The sequence below is a fragment of the Bufo gargarizans genome, chromosome 2 (genome assembly GCF_014858855.1).
Source record: "Bufo gargarizans isolate SCDJY-AF-19 chromosome 2, ASM1485885v1, whole genome shotgun sequence".
Classification (NCBI taxonomy): Eukaryota; Metazoa; Chordata; class Amphibia; order Anura; family Bufonidae; genus Bufo; species Bufo gargarizans.
The window spans coordinates 388,789,531-388,813,566 of record NC_058081.1 but is presented as its reverse complement, the minus strand read 5'-3'; the positions used below and the strand labels follow the sequence as shown (position 1 = coordinate 388,813,566).

The 24,036-nt window shown below is 44.5% G+C and overlaps 1 protein-coding gene across 2 annotated transcripts in view; it reads right to left on the bottom strand.

Annotated features, from left to right (window-relative positions):
- DBN1 (drebrin 1) overlaps window positions 1-21,360 on the bottom strand; it is a 132,859-nt gene extending 111,499 nt beyond the window's left edge. For both annotated transcript variants that reach the window (XM_044277733.1, XM_044277734.1), the window contains exon 1: window positions 21,195-21,360. In XM_044277733.1, coding sequence (XP_044133668.1) covers window positions 21,195-21,280 — 86 coding nt within the window. In that variant the 5' untranslated portion in view covers window positions 21,281-21,360. The remainder of the gene's footprint in view (window positions 1-21,194) is intronic.
- Between the last annotated feature and the right edge of the window lie 2,676 nt (window positions 21,361-24,036).

The window sequence follows — 24,036 nt, the reverse complement described above, 5'->3', positions numbered from 1 at the left end:
AAAATAAAATAAAAACATTTTTATTTATAAAAAATAAATAAAAAATTTACCAAACATTTTTTAAAAATTGCTAAATTTCCAAATTTCAATTTCTCTACTTCTATAATACATAGTAATACCTCCAAAAAGAGTTATTACTTTACATTCCCCATATGTCTACTTCATGTTTGGATCATTTTGGGAATTATATTTTATTTTTTGGGGGATGATACAAGGCTTAGAAGTTTAGAAGCAAATCTTGAAATTTTTCAGAAATTTGTAAAAACCCAAATTTTAGGGACCAGTTCAGGTCTGAAGTCACTTTGCGAGGCTTACATAATAGAAACCACCCAAAAATGACCCCATTCTAGAAACTACACCCCTCAAGGTATTCAAACCTGATTTGAGAAACTTTGTTAACCCTTTAGGTGTTTCACAAGAATTAATGGAAAATAGAGATACTATTTCAAGATTTCACTTTTTTGGCAGATTTTCCATTTTAATATTTTTTTGACTTTTACAAAGCAAGGGTTAACAGCCAAACCAAACTCAATATTTATGGCCCTGATTCTGTAGTTTACAGAAACACCCCAGATGTGGTTGTAAACTACTGTACGGGCACACGGCAGGGCGCAGAAGGAAAGGAATGCCATACGGTTTTTGGAAGGCAGATTTTGCTGGACAGTTTTTTTTTTTTTTTTACACCATGTCCCATTTAAAGCCCCCAAAGTAGAAACCCCATTTTAGAAACTACAGGATAGGGTGGTGTCGGGTTGTAATAATTCAATTAAGAATTATTAATTATGGTCATAAAAATAATTAACCATAAAAAAATAAAATTTATAAAATTTGTCATAAATTCTTAAAATCATGACCTGGTGAATTGTAGACAACCTAATTGATACAATTCACATCTGAGTCCGAATTACAACCTGACAGTGGCAGTATTGTTGGTACTGGTTATGGGTACATATGATTTTTGGTTGCTCTATATTACACTTTTTGTGAGGCAAGATAACAAGAAATAGCTGTTTTGGCACCATTTTTATTTTTTGTTATTTACAGCATTCATCTGACAGGTTAGATCATGCGATTATTTTTATAGACCAGGTTGTCACGGATGCGGCGATACCTAATATGTATACTTTTTTTTATTTATGCAAGTTTTACACAATGATTATATTTTTGAAGCAAAAAAAAATAAAATCATGTTTTAGTGTTTCCATAGTCTGAGAGCCATAATTGTTTCAGTTTTTGGGCGATTACCTTGGGTAGAGTATGATTTTTGCGGGATGAGATGACGGTTTTATTGGCACTATTTTGGGGTGCGTGTGACTTTTTGATCGCTTGCTATTACACTTTTTGTGATGTAAGGTGACAAAAAATGGTTTATTTAGCACACTTTTTATTAAAACATTTTTTACGGTGTTCATCTGAGGGGTTAGGTCATGTGATATTTTTATAGAGTCGGTCGATACGAATGCGGCAATACCAAATATGTGTACTTTTTTTGTTTTACACAATAACAGCTTTTAAAAAATTTTTTTTTAAAAATGATGTTTTAGTGTCTCCATATCCTGAACCATATTTTTTTTTTTTTTGGGGCGATTGTCTCAGGTAGGGGGCTCATTTTTTGCGGGATGAGGAGACTGTTAGATTGGTACTATTTTGGTGGGCAAACGCCTTTTTGATCGCCTGCTGTTGTACTTTTTGTGATGTAAGGTGACAAAAAAAAAATGGTTTATTTAGCACAGTTTTTATTTTTTACGGTGTTCATCTGAGGGGTTAGGTCATGTGATATGTTTATAGAGCCGGTCGATACGGACACGGCGATACATAATACGTATCCTTTTCCCCCCCCTATTTTTTACCAATTTTTTTTTACTTTATTTCGGGAAAATTAAGTTTTTGTTTATTTTTACTTGAAACTTTTAATTTTGGGGGGAAAAACTTTATTTTTTCAACTTTTTTTTTTACTTTATTTTTTGTCCCACTTTGGGACTTGAACTTTTGGGGGTATATTCCTTTACAATGTATGAGTAATACTGTGTGCATTAGGCTACTTTCACACTAGCGTTCGATCGGATCCGTTCTGAACGGATCCGATCATAATAATGCAGACGGAGGCTCCGTTCAGAACGGATCCGTCTGCATTATTTTAGCATATAAAAGCTAAGTGTGAAAATAGCCTCGTACGGATCCGTCCAGACTTTCAATGTAAAGTCAATGGGGGACGGATCCGCCTGAAGATTGAGCCATATTGTGGCATCTTCAAACGGATCCGTCCCCATTGACTTACATTGTAAGTCTGGACGGATCCGCACGCCTCCGCACGGCCAGGCGGACACCCGAACGCTGCAAGCAGCGTTCAGCTGTCCGCCTGTCCGTGCGGAGGCGAGCGGAGCGGAGGCTGAACGCCGCCAGACTGATGCAGTCTGAGCGGATCCGCATCCATTCAGACTGCATCAGGGCTGGACGGCTGCGTTCGGGTCCGCTCGTGAGCCCCTTAAAACGGAGCTCACGAGCGGACCGACGAACGCTAGTGTGAAAGTAGCCTTACTCATACAGCTTCCGGGGCCTGTGAGATCCAGGGGGTTGGATCTCACAGGCTCTTCACTGGAAGGCAGCGCAGATGCCTCAGGAAGGCATTGCGCTGCCGTCCATGCCATCAGGCCCCCCCCCCCCACACACACACACACACACAGCCCCATGGGGACCCGATGGCACCACCGCCGCACCAGGTAAAAGCCGCAAACCGCAGGTCTGAATTGACCTGCGGTATGCGGCGATCACCGACACGGAAAGGGTGGGGGGGGGGTCACAGGACCCCCCCACGCATTTAGCTAAGGTGCCTGTGATCGGAACAACACATGACGTACCGGTATGTCATGGGTCCTTAAGGGGTTAAGGGACCTACCACATGTTGCTGCCATGCTCCGTTTTTTAGTGCAGCAAAAAACACACCCCAAAAAAGCCTACGGTTTTTGCACCAACACAATTGGGTTTATGGTGTGTTTTCTTCCAGCAAAGGGGGGGGGAAAAAGCAAATCACACACAGCAAAACTGAATCACGTTAATTATTAAAGGATAACTGTCACACTTAGACCCTAATTTAAATTTTCATATATGTAGTTACTAATAACATGATATTCCAGAATCAGTTACTATTAGACTTACTTGCCTCATACTAAGATTCAGCCCTTAGCAACCAGTCTGCATAAAACTGCAATTTCACTATTCAGTTAAGATGGCCGCCACTGCCCTCACTAGCCAGTAACAATAGCCCCCGAAAAGTGTCAGTAACCAGAGCCCTCCCCCTAAAGGGTTAATCTACTGGAGCACAAAGGGGTCCTCTTACCACATGTTGCTTTAATTTATACACTGAGCAGATGGCAGATCTCCCTTCCCTGGTCTGCGCTGCTTCAACTCTTCTCCAGCTCTGCTGAGTGAGGGAGCGTCTGCCAAGCGCAGGGACAGGGAGAAGTGCACACAACCCAGGCGCTGTTAGCTGCTGGGGAGGACCTGGCTTTAATCATTTACTTACAGTCCCTGGCTGTCAGCAATGTGACCTTGCAGGCTGCCTGCTTCTGCGTCCTCCGTCCTTCAACAGATAAACGGACCATGCATAGCAACCTGATTTTAAGCACAGGTAAAAGCAGGCAGTACAGGGAATAAAAATATGGAATTAAGGGGTAATTGAAGTGAAAAGTTTAAATAGGGCCACCAAGGAGATATTAACCACTTCAGCCCCGCTAGGTGAAACCCCCTTCATGACCAGGCCACTTTTTACACTTCGGCACTACACTACTTTCACCGTTTATCGCTCGGTCATGCAACTTACCACCCAAATGAATTTTACCTCCTTTTCTTCTCACTAATGGAGCTTTCATTTGGTGGTATTTTATTGCTGCTGACATTTTTTGTTATTAATCAAAATGTAACGATTTTTTTGCAAAAAAATGACATTTTTCACTTTCAGCTGTGAAATTTTGCAAAAAAAACGACATCCATATATAAATTTTTCGCTAAATTTATAGTTCTACATGTCTTTGATAAAAAAAAAATGTTTGGGCAAAAAAAAAAATGGTTTGGGTAAAAGTTATAGCATTTACAAACTATGGTACAAAAATTTGAATTTCCGCTTTTTGAAACGGCTCTGATTTTCTGAGCACCTGTCATGTTTCCTGAGGTTCTACAATGCCCAAACAGTAGAAAAACCCCACAAATGACCCCATTTCGGAAAGTAGACACCCTAAGGTATTCACTGATGGGCATAGTGAGTTCATAGAACTTTTTATTTTTTGTCACAAGTTAGCGGAAAATGATGATGATTTTTTATTATTTTTTTTTTCTTACAAAGTCTCATATTCCACTAACTTGCGACAAAAAATAAAAAATTCTAGGAACTCACCATACCCCTCACGGAATACCTTGGGGTGTCTTCTTTCCAAAATGGGGTCACTTGTGGGGTAGTTATACTGCCCTGGCAATTTAGGGGCCCAAATGTGTGAGAAGAACTTTGCAATCAAAATGTGTAAGAAATGACCGGTGAAATCCGAAAGGTGCACTTTGGAATATGCGCCCCTTTGCCCACCTTGGCAGCAAAAAAGTGTCACACATGTGGTATCGCCGTACTCAGGAGAAGTTGGGGAATGTGTTTTGGGGTGTCATTTTACATATACCCATGCAGGGTGAGAGAAATATCTTGGCAAAAGACAACTTTTCCCATTTTTTTTATACAAAGTTGGCATTTGACCAAGATATTTTTCTCACCCAGCATGGGTATATGTAAAATGACACCCCAAAACACATTCCCCAACTTCTCCTGAGTACGGCGATACCAGATGTGTCACACTTTTTTGCTGCCAAGGTGGGCAAAGGGGCACATATTCCAAAGTGCACCTTTCGGATTTTGCAGGGCATTTTTTACACATTTTGATTGCAAAGTTCTTCTCACACATTTGGGCCCCTAAATTGCCAGGGCAGTATAACTACGCCACAAGTGACCCCATTTTGGAAAGAAGACACCCTAAGGTATTCCGTGAGGGGCACTGCGAGTTCCTAGAATTTTTTATTTTTTGTCACAAGTTAGCGGAAAATGATGATTTTTTTTCTTTCTCTTTTTTCCTTACAAAGTCTCATATTCCACTAACTTGCGACAACAAATAAAAAATTCTAGGAACTCGCCATGCCCCTCACGGAATACCTTGGGGTGTCTTCTTTCCAAAATGGGGTCACTTGTGGCGTAGTTATACTGCCCTGGCAATTTAGGGGCCCAAATGTGTGAGAAGTACTTTGCAATCAAAATCTGTAAAAAATGACCGGTGAAATCCGAAAGGTGCACTTTGGAATATGTGCCCCTTTGCCCACCTTGGCATCAAAAAAGTGTCACACATCTGGTATCGCCGTACTCAGGAGAAGTTGGGGAATGTGTTTTGGGCTGTCATTTTACATATACCCATGCTGGGTGAGAGAAATATCTTGGCAAAAGACAACTTTTCCAATTTTTTTATACAAAGTTGGCATTTGACCAAGATATTTTTCTCACCCAGCATGGGTATATGTAAAATGACACCCCAAAACACATTGCCCAACTTCTCCTGAGTACGGCGATACCAGATGTGTCACACTTTTTTGCTGCCAAGGTGGGCAAAGGGGCACATATTCCAAAGTGCACCTTTCGGATTTTGCAGGGCATTTTTTACACATTTTGATTGCAAAGTTCTTCTCACACATTTGGGCCCCTAAATTGCCAGGGCAGTATAACTACCCCACAAGTGACCCCATTTTGGAAAGAAGACACCCCAAGGTATTCCGTGAGGGGCATGGCGAGTTCCTAGAATTTTTTATTTTTTGTCGCAAGTTAGTGGAATATGAGACTTTGTAAGGAAAAAAGAAAAAAAAGAAAAATCATCATTTTCCGCTAAATTGTGACAAAAAATAAAAAATTCTAGGAACTCGCCGTGCCCCCCACGGAATACCTTGGGGTGTCTTCTTTCCAAAATGGGGTCACTTGTGGCGTAGTTATACTGCCCTGGCAATTTAGGGGCCCAAATGTGTAAGAAGTACCTTGAAATCAAAATGTGTAAAAAATGGCCTGCGAAATCCGAAAGGTGCCCCTTTGCCCACCTTGGCTGCAAAAAAGTGTCACACATGTGGTATCGTCGTACTCAGGAGAAGTTGGGCAATGTGTTTTGGGGGGTCATTTTACATATACCCATGCTGGGTGATCGAAATATCTTGGCAAAAGACAACTTTTCCCATTTTTTTATACAAAGTTGGCATTTGACCAAGATATTTTTCTCACCCAGCATGGGTATATGTAAAATGACACCCCAAAACACATTGCCCAACTTCTCCTGAGTACGGCGATACCAGATGTGTCACACTTTTTTGCAGCCTAGATGCGCAAAGGGGCCCAAATTCCTTTTAGGAGGGCATTTTTAGACATTTGGATCCCAGACTTCTTCTCACACTTTCGGGCCCCTAAAAAGCCAGGGCAGTATAAATACCCCACATGTGACCCCACTTTGGAAAGAAGACACCCCGAGGTATTCAATGAGGGGCATGGCGAGTTCCTAGAATTTTTTATTTTTTTGCATAAGTTAGCGGATATTGATTTTTTTAGTTTTTTTTCTCACAAAGTCTCACTTTCCGCTAACTTAGGACAAAAATTTCAATCTTTCATGGACTCAATATGCCCCTCACGGAATACCTTGGGGTGTCTTTTTTCCGAAATGGGGTCACATGTGGGGTATTTATACTGCCCTGGCTTTTTAGGGGCCCTAAAGCGTGAGAAGTCTGGAATATAAATGTCTAAAAATGTTTACGCATTTGGATTCCGTGAGGGGTATGGTGCGTCCATGTGAGATTTTATTTTTTGACACAAGTTAGTGGAATATGAGACTTTGTAAGAAAAAACAAAAACAAACAAAAAATGTCCACTAACTTGTGCCCAAAAAAATGGCTGAATGGAGCCTTACCAGGGGGGGGTGATCAATGACAGGGGGGTGATCAATGACAGGGGGGTGATCAATGACAGGGGGGTGATCACCCATATAGACTCCCTGATCACCCCCCTGTCATTGATCACCCCCCCTGTAAGGCTCCATTCAGACGTCCGCATGATTTTTACGGATCCATGGATACATGGATCAGATCCACAGAACGCATGCGGACGTCTGAATGGAGCCTTACAGGGGGGTTATCAATGACAGGGGGTGATCAGGGTAATCAGGGTGATCACCCCCCTGTCACTGATCACCCCCCCTGTAAGGCTCCATTCAGACATCCGCATGATTTTTTACGGATCCATGGATCGGATCCACAGAACGCATGCGGACGTCTGAATGGAGCCTTACAGGGGGGTTATCAATGACAGGGGGTGATAAGGGTAATCAGGGTGATCACCCCCCTGTCACTGATCACCCCCCCTGTAAGGCTCCATTCAGATGTCCGCATGATTTTTTATGGATCGGATCCACAGAACGCATGCGGACGTCTGAATGGAGCCTTACAGGGGGGTTATCAATGACAGGGGGTGATCAGGGTAATCAGGGTGATCACCCCCCTGTCACTGATCACCCCCCCCTGTAAGGCTCCATTCAGACGTCCGCATGATTTTTACGGATCCATGGATACATGGATCGGATCCGTAAAAATCATGCGGACGTCTGAATGGAGCCTGACAGGGGGGTGATCAATGACAGGGGGTGATCAGGGAGTGTATATGGGTGATCACCCGCCTGTCATTGATCACCCCCCTGTAAGGCTCCATTCAGACGTCCGCATGATTTTTACGGATACATGGATCGGATCCGTAAAAATCATGCGGACGTCTGAATGGAGCCTGACAGGGCGGTGATCAATGACAGGGGGTGATCAGGGAGTGTATATGGGTGATCACCCGCCTGTCATTGATCACCCCCCTGTAAGGCTCCATTCAGACGTCCGCATGATTTTTACGGATCCATGGATACATGGATCGGATCCGTAAAAATCATGCGGACGTCTGAATGGAGCCTGACAGGGCGGTGATCAATGACAGGGGGTGATCAGGGAGTGTATATGGGTGATCACCCGCCTGTCATTGATCACCCCCCTGTAAGGCTCCATTCAGACGTCCGCATGATTTTTACGGATCCATGGATACATGGATCGGATCCGTAAAAATCATGCGGACGTCTGAACGGAGCCTGACAGGGGGGTGATCAATGACAGGGCGGTGATCAATGACAGGGGGGTGATCAGGGAGTTTATATGGGGTGATCAGGGGTTTATAAGGGGTTAATAAGTGACGGGGGGGGGTGTAGTGTAGTGTGGTGTTTGGTGGGACTGTACTGACCTACCTGAGTCCTCTGGTGGTCGATCCTAACAAAAGGGACCACCAGAGGACCAGGTAGGAGGTATATTAGACGCTGTTATGAAAACAGCGTCTAATATACCTGTTAGGGGTTAAAAAATTCGGATCTCCAGCCTGCCAGCGAGCGATCGCCGCTGGCAGGCTGGAGATCCACTCGCTTACCTTCTGTTCCTGTGAGCGCGCGCGCCTGTGCGCGCGCGTTCACAGGAAATCTCGCGTCTCGCGAGAAGACGCGTATATGCGTCCAGGAGGAATAAAGCAACCACCTCCCGGACGCATATACGCGTACGGCGGTCGGGAGGTGGTTAATCACCACAATCCAATACTCCAAAAAATATATGACAGTTATACTTAAAATATAGTTACATTAGTGGAATTGTCTGCTCTGCGGTTTCCCTTTGCTGGACAAAACACAGCACAATCACAGATATGTCATCACGAAAACCGCATGCATTTTTTTTTTGATCACACGAAAATCGCAGCACAGCCGCAGTGTAGGGCAGCACCCTTAGGCCGCTTTCAGACGAGCGAGTTTTCCACGCAGGTGCAATGCGTGATGCGAACACATTGCGCCCGCACTGAATCCAGACCCATTCATTTTAATGGGTCTGCGTTGTTTTTCACGCATCACTTGTGTCTTGCGTGAAAAAAATAAAAAAATTAAAATAAAATAAAAATCGCTGCATTTTCTATAGTCTACGTTTTTCACGCAACGCTGGCCCCATAGAAGTGAAAGGGGCTGCGTAAAAAACACATCGCATCCGTTCTCCTGCTATGCCCTCCGGCATCTCCGGCCACTAAATTATAGTAGGCGGAGATTTCAGTCACTAAGTTATGGTAGGCGGAGTCTACCCTTGTTCTGCTCTAGCACTGGCCAATCACAGCGCAGAGCTCACAGCCTGGGATAATAGTAAGTGCAGTGAGATCCCCGGGCGCCGCTATACATGTCTGTATACTTAGTTCACAGTGTAATAGGTCCTCTTTTAAAGGGAACCTGTCACCGGGATTTTGTGTAGAGCTGAGGACATGGGTTGCTAGATGGCCACTAGCACATTCGCAATACCCAGTCCCCATAGCTCTGTGTGCTTTTATTGTGTAAAAAAAAAACGATTTGATACATATGCAAATTAACCTGAGATGAGTCCTGTCCCTGACTCATCTCACACACAGGACTCATCTCAGGTTAATTTGCATATGTATCAAATCAGGGGTTTTTACACAATAAAAGCACACAGAGCTATGGGGACTGGGTATTGCGGATGTGCTAGTGGCCATCTAGCAACCCATGTCCTCAGCTCTATACACAAAATCCCGATGACAGGTTCCCTTTAAGTCAAACTTTCAAACATGCAATCTCAAGCATATGACCCTATTGAAACTCCACGGAGCTTTAAGTGGGTACCCAAAGGCTTCTATAGAGACCTATTGTACGAATCTAATTATTAAAGCGCCAATCATTATATGGCGCTGTACATATAAGGGGTATATGGTATACATACATAATACAATCGCACTAAGGCTACTTTCACACTTGCGGCAGAGTGATCCGACTCAGGCAATCTGCATGCAAATGGACAGCATTTGTAGGCAGATCTCTCCGTTTGTCATACGGACAAAGATCGGTTCTTCCGTAATAAAATTGAAACGGATCTGGCATTGTGGTATTTTTAATAACGGATTTAATGATCCGGCACTAATACATTTCAATGTAAATTTATGCCCGATCCGGCATTCCGGCAACTGATCTAGAATTTTGGACGGAGATAATACTGCAGCATGCTGCAGTATTTCATCCGTCCAAAACGCTGTTCATTGACTGAACTGAAGACATCCTAAACGGATTGCTCTCCATTCAGAATGCATTAGGATAAAACTGATCAGTTCTTTTCCGGTATTGAGCCCCTAGGACGGAACGCTATGCCGGAAAAGAAAAACGCAAGTGTGAAAGTACCCTAAGCATAAACAAGACGAGCTACAAACTGGTACAAGGAGAGAGGGCCTTGCCCGCGAGGGCTTACAATCTACAAGATATACCTCTGATTTCATATGGAAAAGCACTGATGCCCAGATTTATTACAGACCAGCGTTTTACACTGGTCTATGATATGCCCATACACTGATGGGCGCATCTCTGGTGGTCTGTGCATCTAAACAGAAATATATGGCAGCTCTGAGCTGGCGTAGATTTCTGTCTCCAGTTAAACCAGAAAACTGGCGAATATGAACATAAAGTGGTGACAGAAGCATTGAAACGCCACTTGCAAGTGGTGCTAAAAAAAAGTCTGCAACTATTTTTACACAAGAAAAGTGACAAAGAGGAATGATAAATTCCCTCAAGTCTTTTATTTCAGTCAGATTCTCTACATAACCAATAGAAAAAAATATACACCTAGCTTTATAGGATGCAGTTTGACAAGAGGTTTTCTACCCTACAAGCTTTGCATTTAGGGAAGTATGGAGGTCAGGTACAAAGATTGGCGTAAATTCCTCTCTGCGCTGCCAGAGGATGCGCCTAATTTATGATGAGGCGCACACCTCATGGGACAACTTATTGTTGCATGGACATTTAAAAAAAATAAAAAATAAAGCAGAAAGGGCTCCTGCAACATTTTGAACGCCAAAAATTGGCATATTGATCCTACTAAATGACCCTCAATATCTCCAACATATGGCATCAAGCACCATACAGAGGCAAACAGAGAGCCTGAAACTCCTTGTTCTGCTGTCCTGTAGACAGACTCCAAATATTTCCCCAAGGATAAAAGATTCCTGACGTACTTGTAATCTCTCCAGTGTTATTGGTTTCCATGAGGTAACAGAGCAGCCAGCAAAATAACAAGTACAAGCCAAAATAACATGGACATGGGTCCAAGGTAAATTGCTAAGGGAAGTCTGAAAGTGAGCCAGTGTATAAATATGCCGGCCAAATGAGCATTAAAAGGGGTTACCCCATGATAATTGTAAAAATGAAAATCCTACATAATCTAGTACATGACAATCTCTAGAAAAGATCCAGAGATCTCCCCATTCATTGCTCTGCTATAAATATATGTTTGTGGTACAACCCCTTTAAGGGTATGGCTACACAGCCAGGATAGCAGTGTATCGGTAATCAGAAATGAGTGGCATTGCTGCGCTACTCTCAAAAACAAATCCAGCAATGCGACCAGGATCACCATGTAGCCATAGCCTTAGGCCCCATGCACACGACCATGTCTGCACTGTGGTCCACAAAATAAAAACTATGGCCCGCTTTAGGCCTACGCATCTACTTCCTGCTCTTTATTTGACACTAAAGCCCTGTTTTCTTCATGTTTACAACCTATGCTTGGCATATATGTCAGGAAAGAGTTTTTTGTGTATACACCCAATGTATTCATAGGGCTCCATTTACCCAACAGAGTTTCCTTTTAGCGCCCATCGATCCACTAAACCAGTTATTGCAGTATAAAACTCATAAGATCCTCCCCAAGTATACCTCAGACATTAGACATGAACAGAGCCTAAACACGTTTCGTAACCCTTGGTAGGTTGTATTATTCCTATCGGCTAAGGCTTCTCTTAAATATGCAGGGGAACTTTGCTTTAAAGTTCAAGTCCATATTGACCTGAAATCCATTAATACAAGAAACAAAAGGAGTGCTTCATACATAAAGAATGTCCCAAAATTGTGAAATCACTTTACATTGTACTAAACCTCTGACTAAGGCATCATGCATACTAGTGTATTACTACTGTACAGCAGCGGCTGCATGAAGCGCACGGCGTCATAGCAACCAATGACGCCGTGCGCTCATGCTGTCAGGAGGAATCCCGGCCGGGTTTCCACAGTCCGCTCTCGGCCGCGGAACACGGCCGTGTGCATGAGGCCTAAGAGGAAGAATTGCCGTATAAGGAGCAGGAATTTATAATTCTCTGGTACATTCATGAAGAAATAGGATAAACCCTATTCTGTGCGGAGAATGAAATGGACTGACTTCTCTTAATCAAAAGAATATTCTGCAACCAACAGATATATCTGATCACTCTGCGGTGTGTACATATACCGTATATTATGTGAATTATATTTTAAAAAAGCCTATGACTACTTTCACACTGGCGTTTTGGCTTTCCGTTTGAGAGATCTGTTCAGGGATTTCACAAGCGGTGCAAAACTGATCAGTTTTGTCCTAATGCATTCTGAATGGAAAAGGATCCGCCAAGAATGCATCAGTTTGCCTCCGTTCTGTCTTTGGAGGCGGACACCAAAGCGCTGCCTGCATCTGTTTCCGTCTTATGAAACTGAGCCAAACAGATCCGTCCTGGCACACAATGCAAGTCACTGGAAACGGATCCGGTGTTCATGACGGATCAGTCATGGCTATAGAAGGCATAATACAACCGGATCCGTTCATGACAGATGCATTCGGTTGTATTATTGCAACGGAAGTGTTTTTGCAGATCCATGACGGATCTAGTGTGAAAGTAGCCTTACAAAGAATCACTGTCTATGTATAAAGTTCCTTCCGAGTTCAGTCCTGACTCACTCCATTGTTTCACATTTGCTTTGTCTGGTTTAAAGGGGATCTCCTGTAACAAAAACATGGCTACTTTTTTTTGCAAATATAGCACCTCCCATGTCTATAGGTTGTGTGTGGTATTGCAGTTTAGCCTCATTCATTGTAATAGCAGGCACAATCCATAGACAGGTGATGCGCAGAGAGAGAGAAAAAAAAAAAAGAGGGGGTCATATTTGAATATCCAAGTGTCAGAACTTAAAGTGGCCCTAGGAAAAAAAACATAAAAGTGGCCTCATGTTGTAGGTGGGTCGAAATTGCCAGAAGGCAGGGCAATACATGTAGACAGGGTCAGCAATATTGCAGCATAAAATACTGTCCAATCATAACTATATAACCACAGGGCAGCACAATATACTGCCCCGAAAGCCGTCCCTCTGTGGGGGCCATAAACAGTTGCCATTTTCTTTCCTCCACCTACAGATGTCTCTGATAAGAGCAGGGGGCTTGGGAGGTAAGATGCAGGCCACAGCAGTTAAATTCAGGAGGGCATGTGCGCTTGCTGGCCAGTCATGTGAATGTAGCCTAACACTTGTCCACCAAGTCTCCAGATAAGGTAGAGCACATGGCCAGGTATTTTTTTTTTAATCTTTAATCTGATGAAATTAGAAATGGTCAAGTTGTTTCTCAAAATTTCACACTGCAAAAAACATCAGCATTCATGAGTATTAAAGGGATTCTGTCACCAGGATTAACGATATGTAGATATTAATATGTGCCCAATAGTCTTCATATAGTGTTTACAAGGATCCCTCCATTTATGCTCTGCGTTCCTTATATATTTATAAAAAGCGATCTTAATCATATGTAAATCACTTCTGTCAGGAGCCCAAGGGGTTGTCCCACTATCTCCTGGAGCCCAGTCGCGCCCATTGATCCGGAGCCCAGCACCGCCTACTAAATTTATTCACTGCACTATCCTGACGGCATGTAATCTCTGCTCTGTAGTCTCGCGCAGGCGCAGTGGACACTGTAGTCTGCACCCATGCGGACTACTGGCACCGGCTTCAACTTGTCCACTGTGCATGCGCCAGCTCCCTGAGCACCCCAATCGGACCGGAAAAGTCTGTGCAAGTCGGTCCTAGGCGGAGGAATCTTCTAGCAGCAATCGCTCCTTTGACAATTTTGAACGACTTGCGCAGAGAAAGAAAGTATTTTCCGGTCCGATCGGGGTGCGCAGGGAGCCGGAGCACCCGCAGTGGAAAAGTTGAAGCCGGTGCCAGTAGTCCGCACGGGCGCCTCAGACTAGTGTCCACTGCACCTGCGTGAGACTACAGAGCAGAGATTACATGCCGTCAGGATAGTGCAGTGAATAAATTAAGTAGTAGGCGGTGCTGGGCTCTGGATCGATAGGCGGTGCTGGGCTCCAGGAGATCGTGGGACAACCCCTTGGGCTCCTGACAGAGGTGATTTACATATTATTAAGATCACTTTTTTTTTTTAAGAATATAAGGCACACAGAGCATAAACAGAGAGATCATTGTAAACACTGCATGAAGACTATTGGGCACATATAAATATCTACATATCGTTATTCCTGGTGACAGAATCCCTTTAAGGACTGAGTCCATCTCCTGAGCTGGCCATGGCTCCCTTGACCCAAACTGGCTTTATGATAGTCATTAGAGATGAGCGAATTTCATGTTATGAAATTCGTTCATGCTTTGTTTAGTGTTGAAAGCAGAATTGCGTTAAGGATTCTGTTACCACGGACCATAACGCAATTCTATGACTGAAGGCATAACGGAATGCCTTTAGAGGCATTCCGTTTTCATTCCGTCATAATAGAAGTCTATGGCCTGCATAAAGGATCCGTCTTGTTTCGGTTATGCAGGAGAGGACTCCCCAGCATAACGGAAACCGGACGGATCAGTTTTGCAGCCCATAGATTTCAATGATGACGGAATGAATAACGGAATGCCTCTAAAGGCATTCCGTTATACCTTCAGTCATAGAATTGCGTTATGGTCCGTGGTAACGGAATCCATAACGCAATTCTGCTTTCAACACTAAACGAAGCATATGCCAGACACACCTTATTGGTTGATATATCTCCATCTCCATGTTTTCTACTACTTTTGCACATAACAGCACGTCTTGTTATGTCACAGCATTGCAAGTGCCACAACTCATTTCTTTTTTGCACTGGCTTAGCCATACGAGTGCTTCAGTATGTTTATTGGTACTATTTTCAGGTGAGGGGGGTATATGGGACTTCTGGCTTAACACTTAGAATTTTTTGGGGCGCAGGTGAAAAAACAAAATCTGTATTGTTTGCATTAATATCTGGTTTACAAAGCAGTTTAAAAAAGCATTATGGCTCTGGCAAACACAGTGTTGCATATTTGTGTGTGTTTTTTTTACCACATAAAAAAAATAAGGCATTTTTTTTTAATAAACTTTATTAACCGATAACTACCGTATTATTTTTTAGTCCCAATAGGGGAAATAATTTCTATAATTATAGGGTATACCTTGATACCTCTGCCAGTATCTACTTCAGGGTGGGAAATGTAGACGTGCACAATTCTCAAAAATAAACACCATATAAACAATGAGCATGAGTTACCAATGCGAGTGTTCCTAGAGTTCACCATTAATTGCACCAAAATCTGTAGCAATTTTTCACATCCAAGTTTAGAGAAATTATCTGTGCTTGGCCTGACATAGGGGCATACTTTAACAGAAAAGGGGAGTGACTTTGCAAGGGAAGGGGTGTAGCATAATATGCTACATTCTGTGGCAAAATTTCACCACAATTCAATACAAAATATGCATGTTCAAAAATGTCTGTATGGTTGATTCCTTAGAGGGGTTGTCTGGGTTCAGAGTTGAACCCAGACATAACCCCTTCTTCACTCATTCAGCATGATTGAGTCTAGCAGCGGAGCATTTCATTGTTTTGTTAACATTCTCACGTTGCTAGGCAGAAGCTTCCACCTAGCAATGATCCCAGTGACAGGCAAGGGCAGCGTTAAAGACCACCCATAAGTGCCAGTGATGTCACTGGGCTCACGGTTAGGCGGAAACCTCCACCTAGCAAACCCATTCTGAGACCTGGTACGTCATCGGAGGTAAAGAAAAAGCCCTTGCCCTGTGCGATGCAGGACAGGACAAGAGGAAGCATGCTCCACTCATTCATGCTGAATGAGTGAAGAAGTTATGTCAGGGTTCAGAGCCTTTAAACTTAGCATAGCTCCAGATGTGATCCAAAGAGCACAGGATTAACCGGAAACTGCCCTGTGTCTATCAGTTGTTTGCCTATTGGGGGTCATTTATACGAGGATGGTGTTTCACATGCCAGTCTTTATTGCATCTGTGACCACCATGCAGCAAAAACTAAATCTACACTTGCTAGGAGCTGGCCAAGATTTCAGTTATAACCGCCGCAAACTATAGTAAATGTGTAAGGCCGCAGAGGTCCTGGAGAAGATGGGTTCTCACAGCTTTCATTAGTACTTTTCAGTTACAGGGAAAAGAATGAAAAAAAAAACAGCTCAATGGTATTTTCACCAACTTTATAAAAGAGGTCGCACAGAGAACTATTAGTTGGTGGTCCTTTCTTAGTGGAAATGGTCTTTAAAGGGCTTCTACCACCAGATTTTGATCTATTTAGCTGCTGACACTAGCACATCGCTAGTGTCAGTCAGTACCTAACCGTGTTCTTTTATCAACTTTGTCTGCTGCCGTTAACCTTAAAAAGTACTTTTATTGATATGCAAATGAGCCTCCAGGTGCTATGTGGGCGTCTTTTCAGCACCTAGAGGCTCCTTCCACTAACCATTTCTCCCTCCGGCCCGCCCCGCTCCTGTTGATTGAAATTAAACTTCTAAGTTTTTCGTACTGCTTCCCGCACCTGCGCTTCTGTATTCGGCGCAGTGAGTGAATGCCGCGCTCCTGGTGCCGGCTTCCTCACTGCGCCTGCGTAGACTATGTTACAGTGAGGAAGCCGGCACCAGGGGCTTCCTCTTGCCTGCCGGACTTCCATTCACGGCGCAGGCGCGGGAATTGGCACAAAATACTTAGAAGTTTCACGTCAATCAACAGGAGCGGGGTGGGCCAGAGGGACACGATGGGCGGCAGAAATGGTTAGTGGAAGGAGCCTCTAGGTGCTGAAAAGACACCCACATAGCACCTAGAGGCTCATTTGCATATCAATAAAAGTACTTTTTAAAAGGTTAACGGCAGCAGACAAAGTTGATAAAAGAACACGGTTAGGTACTGACTGACACTAGCAAAGTGCTAGTGTCAGCAGCTAAATAGGTCAAAATCTGGTGGTAGAAGCCCTTTAAGGGGCTATTCACATGGGCGTATTCTGGACTTATTATCCATCTGTATTAAGCCTCAGGCACATGACCGTGTCCCATGTTCATACGTGCCAACATTGCCCTCTTGGAGCAATATGGGCGTTGCCCTTACACCTAGAGGCTCTGCTCTATCTTCAACTGCTGTGCCTTCTGCACTGTGATTGAAAGTTTCATCTATGACACCACCTCAGACAGGCTGTCCCGGTAGAGAACAGCACGCTGGAGTACTGTCACCTGCCTGCCGGACCCCATTGACTATAACAGGGTCCAGCAAAGATCCATCTGCTCCCAGGCAAATATGTCCAAACATTCTCTACCATAAAAGCCAGCGGCAGATGTGATGGTAGCCTAACTCACACCCTTTACCTATTCACAAGTTTTTTCCCCTCAGAACAGTGTTGCAGCCAATAGATTCTACATAACAGAAATATCCATTGTAGTAAGTGGCTCTAAGGATCAGACACCAGCTGTTCCTGCCAATGATCAGATGTCAGGGCAATGCAGTGGTACAAGACACAGCTGTATCCCATGCTCAGTACACCCAAATGTATAACGCACTGAAGCTCAGCAAGTACTGGAAGCAGGACTCAGATTTCATTAGTGAACTAAAAACAAAGGGGAAATGTGCCAGCAAAGGCTTCGCTGTATTCCTAGCTTATACCATTACATTGAGAATATGAAGTGATCAAAGCCATAATTTCTTCATGTAGAAACTCAAAAAAGTTATGAGGATCTAAACATGGAATTGAAGGATGTGTGGACAGAGATAAGACCTAAAGGTGGGTGTCTTGCAAGGACGAAAAAGAAGGTGGTGGCTGGAGGACAGTATGGACATTGAACTGGGATAATCCATGGAGTGGAGGTCTAGTACAACAATATAATAGAGCTGGTGAACACCAGTGAGATCCAAGAGAAGAATAGTGGCTGGAGGACAGTCTAGAGTCTAGACAAACTAGGATAATCCTTGGAGTAGAGGTGTAGTACAACAATATAATGCAGCTGGTGAACACTAGTGAGATCCACGAGAAGAATTGGTACTGGAGGACAGTCTAGAGACTCTAGACCATGCATCTGCAACCTTCGGCATTCCAGCTGCTGTGAAACTACAACTCACAGCATGCAAACATGCTCAGCTGTTCTCCAACTCCTATTAAAGTGAATTGTGCATTCTGGAGTTGTCGTTTCAGAACACCTGGAGTGCCAAAGGTTGCTAAACCCTGGTCTAGACATAAAATGGCATAATCTATGGAGTGGAGGTCTAGTACAACAATATAATAGAGCTGGTGAACACTGGTGAGATACAAGAGAAGGGTAGATCCAAGGAAAGAATAGTGGCTGGAGGATAGTCTAGACCAGGCACCCTCAAACTGCGGCCCTCCAGCTGTTGCAAAACTACAACTCCCAGCATGCTTGAAGAGCCTACAGCAGGGCATTATGGGAGTTGTAGTTTTACAACAGCTGGAGGGCCGCAGTTTGAGGATGCCTGGTCTAGACATAAACTGGGATAACCCATGAAGTTGAGGTCTAGTACAACAATATAATACAGCTGGTGAACACTGGTGAGATGCAAGAGAGGAATGGTGGCTGGAGGACAGTCTAGACATAAACTAGACATGGCATAATCCATGGAGCTGGTCAACACAGGGGAGATCCAAGAGAAGTATCAGTGGTCCACAAAAAAGCAACATGCAGGGGTCTAGTACATGAGTAATAAAAAGGAGGGATCTGGAAATGATCCGTAAACATTTCTGACATGTCTGTTTTGGCAACTACTTGCATTTGCCGTGCAATACCAGTAATTCTGGGCCATCTTTTACTATGACTCTATGGTGTTCTGTTCCTCTGTTACTGCTACTATAAGTTTTTAATAAATCTACAAATAGATGTTACCAGTTAGGGTGTGGCGTGTCCCTGTACCGGCTCATACTGGCACACACCGAACTGGTAACACCAAGTTGTACCTTTATTTAAAAATGTCTAGTAGGAATAATAAATGAACGGAACACTGATTTATATGAAGAGATTTACAGAATCTTTATGGCATAAGGAATGCAAGTAGTTACTAAAAGAGATATATTGGGAAAAGTGACAGGTTTCTTTAAGGCATTAAATATACCCTAGATGATAATATATGGATGTCCGCATTCTGCCATTTTAAAAGTTGTGATCATTGGAAAAAATAAAAATAAACGGTATATATAGAATTCCATATAATAAACGTGAATTATATGGCCACTTAATGATCCCTGTAAATGTATGCAATTACCCTTCAGGCCCAAGCTATAATCCTACAGCGATGATTCAGAGGAGGCAGATGCCATTTGCCCAATATTAGGGGAAAAATTCCTCCCAAACTCCAAATATAGAAAACATATTTTAGCCAGAATGGGACAGGGGGTGTTTATGTAACAACTGGATGTCTGTGGACAGAGATAGGACAAAGAGCAGGAGGACAGGGGTCAGAAATGTAGAAATACCGTATAGTGAAGAGACCTGAAATTGTCAAGAGACACAAGACAAAGGCAATAAAACTTCAGGGTGGAAGCGGTAACAAAGAAAAGCAGTACTGAAATATATATCTTATTGAGATTATTGCTATGTCTATTAGAATACATGATTTGTTCTATTAGGTGGAAAAACAATAGGCCTGATTCAGATGTCACCCTAGGAAGCATGGTCGTAGTGATATGACATTGGGGTGTATCCGTTTTTCTTCCTGACCCATTCATTTGGCCAGTGACAAATTGGTGCACATGGGCCCTAAATCTATTCCTCCAGTATCACAGCACGCACTGGGAGGTGCGTGTAATCGTTCCATCTATGGCCAGATGAAGACAGGATGAGATTGACAGGACATAGATACATAATAATAATAATATGAAAACCTACAGAACAAAGCAAAGAAGCAGGGAACAAAGAGGGGAAGAAATGAAGGGATGAGGTAATAGCCAGTTAGGGGTTGTGAGCTGGCCCAGAGCTGCATCATCCCCCACCCACAGGTTTCTTCTATGTCTCAATAACAGGGTGCACCCAGCTGCCTCCAAGAAGAGGTACATTAACCCCTAAAGCGAGCACATCCCAGCAATCCCAGGAGCTGACCTCAACCATTTCATTCACATGCTGTAATGATTTGTCTGATCCCCCTCCTCCATGCCTTCCCCACCCAAATGTAAGTTCTCAATGTCTCCCTAAGGTCCCCTCCCACACGATCCCCCCTAAATCATCTCAGATAACAGAGCGGAGAACTGGACTCCTTCCTATGTTGTGACCCACCCTCCCTGTTCTTCTGTAATGTCCTCCAATTCCCTTTCTGCAGATCACCAGACACAAAGAGGCAGCCCCCATCCAGACCTCTGCACAGCTCAGCATCCCAGGCAGTGTACAATGCCATCTGCCTGCCAGTGCCACCCTAGCTGGCTACAACTGCAGCCTGGCAAGCTTCTCTACCACCTGACCAGCCTAGGATTAATCCCATCAGACTTCCATCCCTGTAAGATGGGCAAGCAAATCCCTTACTGTGCCAAGGACTATACCCTGACAGGTGGCCCATGCCTACACAACATGGCCCAAACAATGTGCATCCTAGGTGGCCAGTGCTGCGCCCCACCCCTCATACAATCATGTGCCAAAGATCCCTATAGATATGCCAGCTGTTGCCACTCTATGCATCCTCCTCATTGTGTGTAGTAGTGCCCTACATGCTACAGTCACCCCGATCCCTGCAGGACTAAGGCCCCTCCCCCACAGCCCTGCCCTGTTTCTCCACATTACCTTATGTACTGCACCATTTTATCAAATGCACCCACTTACCCACCAGCCCGTGCATAACCCCGACAATGCCCTGCAAAGAATGGCAATGTCACCCCTCCCATTCTTAGTGCCCCCAATAATGCAGCACAATGCAGTGCCCGTACACGTGCCCACATCACAGTGCCAGGTGCCCCACAAGTTCCTCGGGCGCAGCAGGGTCCTAACGCCGCTCTCACTCACCAGTCTACAGGGGTCTGCTCATGGATAACATCATGATAGGCAGCCAGCAGCTCCAGGCGATGGGGTTTGAAGCTAACGGTGGCCATGCCGGCTACAGGCTGACTGTGTGCCGGGGGATGGAGAGACAAGGCAGCGGACTGAGGGAGGGATGAGGAGGAGAGAGATGGAGAGAGGTGGAGGCAGTAACTGCAGCTGAGGAAGGGGAGGGCCAGGGTGGGAGGGGGAGCTGCGGGGTCCTAGTGCGGGGACGGGCGAGCCCAAACCACTATTTACCCCAGCTCCATGTACATCATGTGCACTGGTGTCAGGCGACTGCTGCTCTGTATTCCCTGACATACTGGCCACTGGGAAAGTGCACCTCATGTAACATAGGTCCTACTGGTTAAATGGAGGATACCACAATGCATTTCTTGTAGGTTAGTCAGCCATTAAAAAGTATATCTGCACCATAAAGAGACTCCAATTGTCTGGAAACATTGATATAATAATAATCCTTAGGGCTCATGCACATGACCATATGTAAAGCGGATCCGCAAAAAATATGGATGGCATCTGTGTGCATTTCATATTTTGTGGAGCGGAACAGCTGGCCCTCCATAGAACAGTCCTATCCCTGTCCATAATGCGGACAATAATAGGACATGTTTGTTTTTTTGCGGAATGGAAATTTGGACATATGGAAACGGAATGCACACGGAGTAACTTCCGTTTTCTTTTTTTTCTTTTTTTTGCTGACTCATTGAAGTGAATGGTTCTGCATACGGTCCGCGAAAAAACGAAATGGACACAGAAAGAAAATACATTTGTGTGCATTAGGCCTAATGTATATAACATACCAACAGACAAGTCAATAATTAGAACAAGAGGAATGAGGGCCCTTCTCGCAAGACCTTACAATCTATGGCGATAGGGGTGACACAAAAGGTAACAGTGCTTGTTTGGTACAATGGTGCTGCTATGTAAAATAAACTTACCACAGTGGCATTAGAATTGTCTCACCTCATAAGGCTGGGGCTACCCAGTGAGATGTGTCGTGTGGCATTGTATCTAATGATTGTCAATGGTGTCTCAGGGTGACATACTGACATGTGCCAGCTGCAAAAAAATCCAGACCTGATGGAGTTTGTGTTGCAAGTCGCATACGACTATTACTCCATTGACTTTAATAAAAGTCACGTGCAACATGCAACTCTCCTGTGGCTTTTCTGTGACTTTGCAGCGTTTCTACAGCTAAATCACACACTCTTAGCAAGTCGCAAACAAATTCCTTTCGGTGACTTGTTGCTAACACATGTATCCCAAGCCTAAGGCCTCTTTCACACGGGCGTTCTGGATTTGCATTGTGTGCATTGCGGGAAACCCACGTGAGTAGGCACACAATTACAGTCACTTTTAACTGCGATTGCGTTCCGAAGTTTTTTTCTGCGCGAGTGCAGTGCATTTTCCCTTACATCCTACCAGCAGAACAAATGGGGTTAACCACCCCCTGTGGACTGGTAGGACCTGCGGAATGTTTAATGATCCCAAGCATAATAACTCAATTTAACAATTAAGTATCCCCTTAAAAGGAGGGAGTCAACCCCCAGCCCCAGCCCTCTTCGAGGCTCTTGGATAAGTCCCGTTACTCCTGCCGTCCTGCCAGTAAGCTTCCCCATTCCTGTGCTTCATGTACCTGTCGGGGGTCGTCTCTCCCACTTCAGGGAAGAGTGGAGTAGAGAGATCTCGGATCCCTGGTTCCTGAACATCATTTCCGAGGGATATTTAATCATCCTCACCTCTATTCCTCCAGACAGGTTGGTCAAGACCAATCTTCTACAAGCTAACAGGCAGGCGATCCTGGAGGCCTACATTCAGGACTATATCTGCAAGGGGGCTCTGGAAGAGGTTCCGACAGGAGAACGGGGCCTAGGGATCTATGCACCAGTTTTTCTGGTTCCCAAAGCTTCTGGAGATCTCCGGATGATTATCGATCTGAGGTATTTCAATCAGTTTAACCGCCTCCGGACCGCCTAACGCAGATGTGCGGTCCGGAGGCGGCAGCCCTGCGCACGACGACGCATATACGCGTCATCTCGCGAGGGCCAGAATTTCCTGTGAACGCGCGCACACAGGCGCGCGCGCTCACAGGAACGGAAGGTAAGCGAGTGGATCTCCAGCCTGCCAGCGGCGATTGCTCGCTGGCAGGCTGGAGATACGAATTTTTTAACCCCTAACAGGTATATTAGACGCTGTTTTCATAACAGCGTCTAATATACCTCCTACCTGGTCCTCTGGTGGTCCCTTTTGTTAGGATCGACCACCAGAGGACTCGGGTAGCTCAGTACAGTCGCACCAAACACCACACTACACTACACCACCCCCCCGTCACTTATTAACCCCTTATAAACCCCTGATCACCCATGATCACCCCATATAAACTCCCTGATCACCCCCCTGTCATTGATCACCGCCCTGTCATTGATCACCCCCCTGTCAGGCTCCGTTCAGACGTCCATATGATTTTTACGGATCCACGGATACATGGATCGGATCCGCAAAACGCATACGGACATCTGAATGGAGCCTTACAGGGGGGTGATCACCCATATACACTCCCTGATCACCCCCTGTCATTGATCACCCCCCTGTAAGGCTCCATTCAGACGTCCGCATGATTTTTACGGATCCATGGATACATGGATCCGCAAAACACATGCGGACGTCTGAATGGAGCCTTACAGGGGGTGATCAATGACAGGCGGGTGATCACCCATATACACTCCCTGATCACCCCCCTGTCATTGATCACCCCCCTGTAAGGCTCCATTCAGACGTCCGCATGTGTTTTGTGGATCCGATCCAT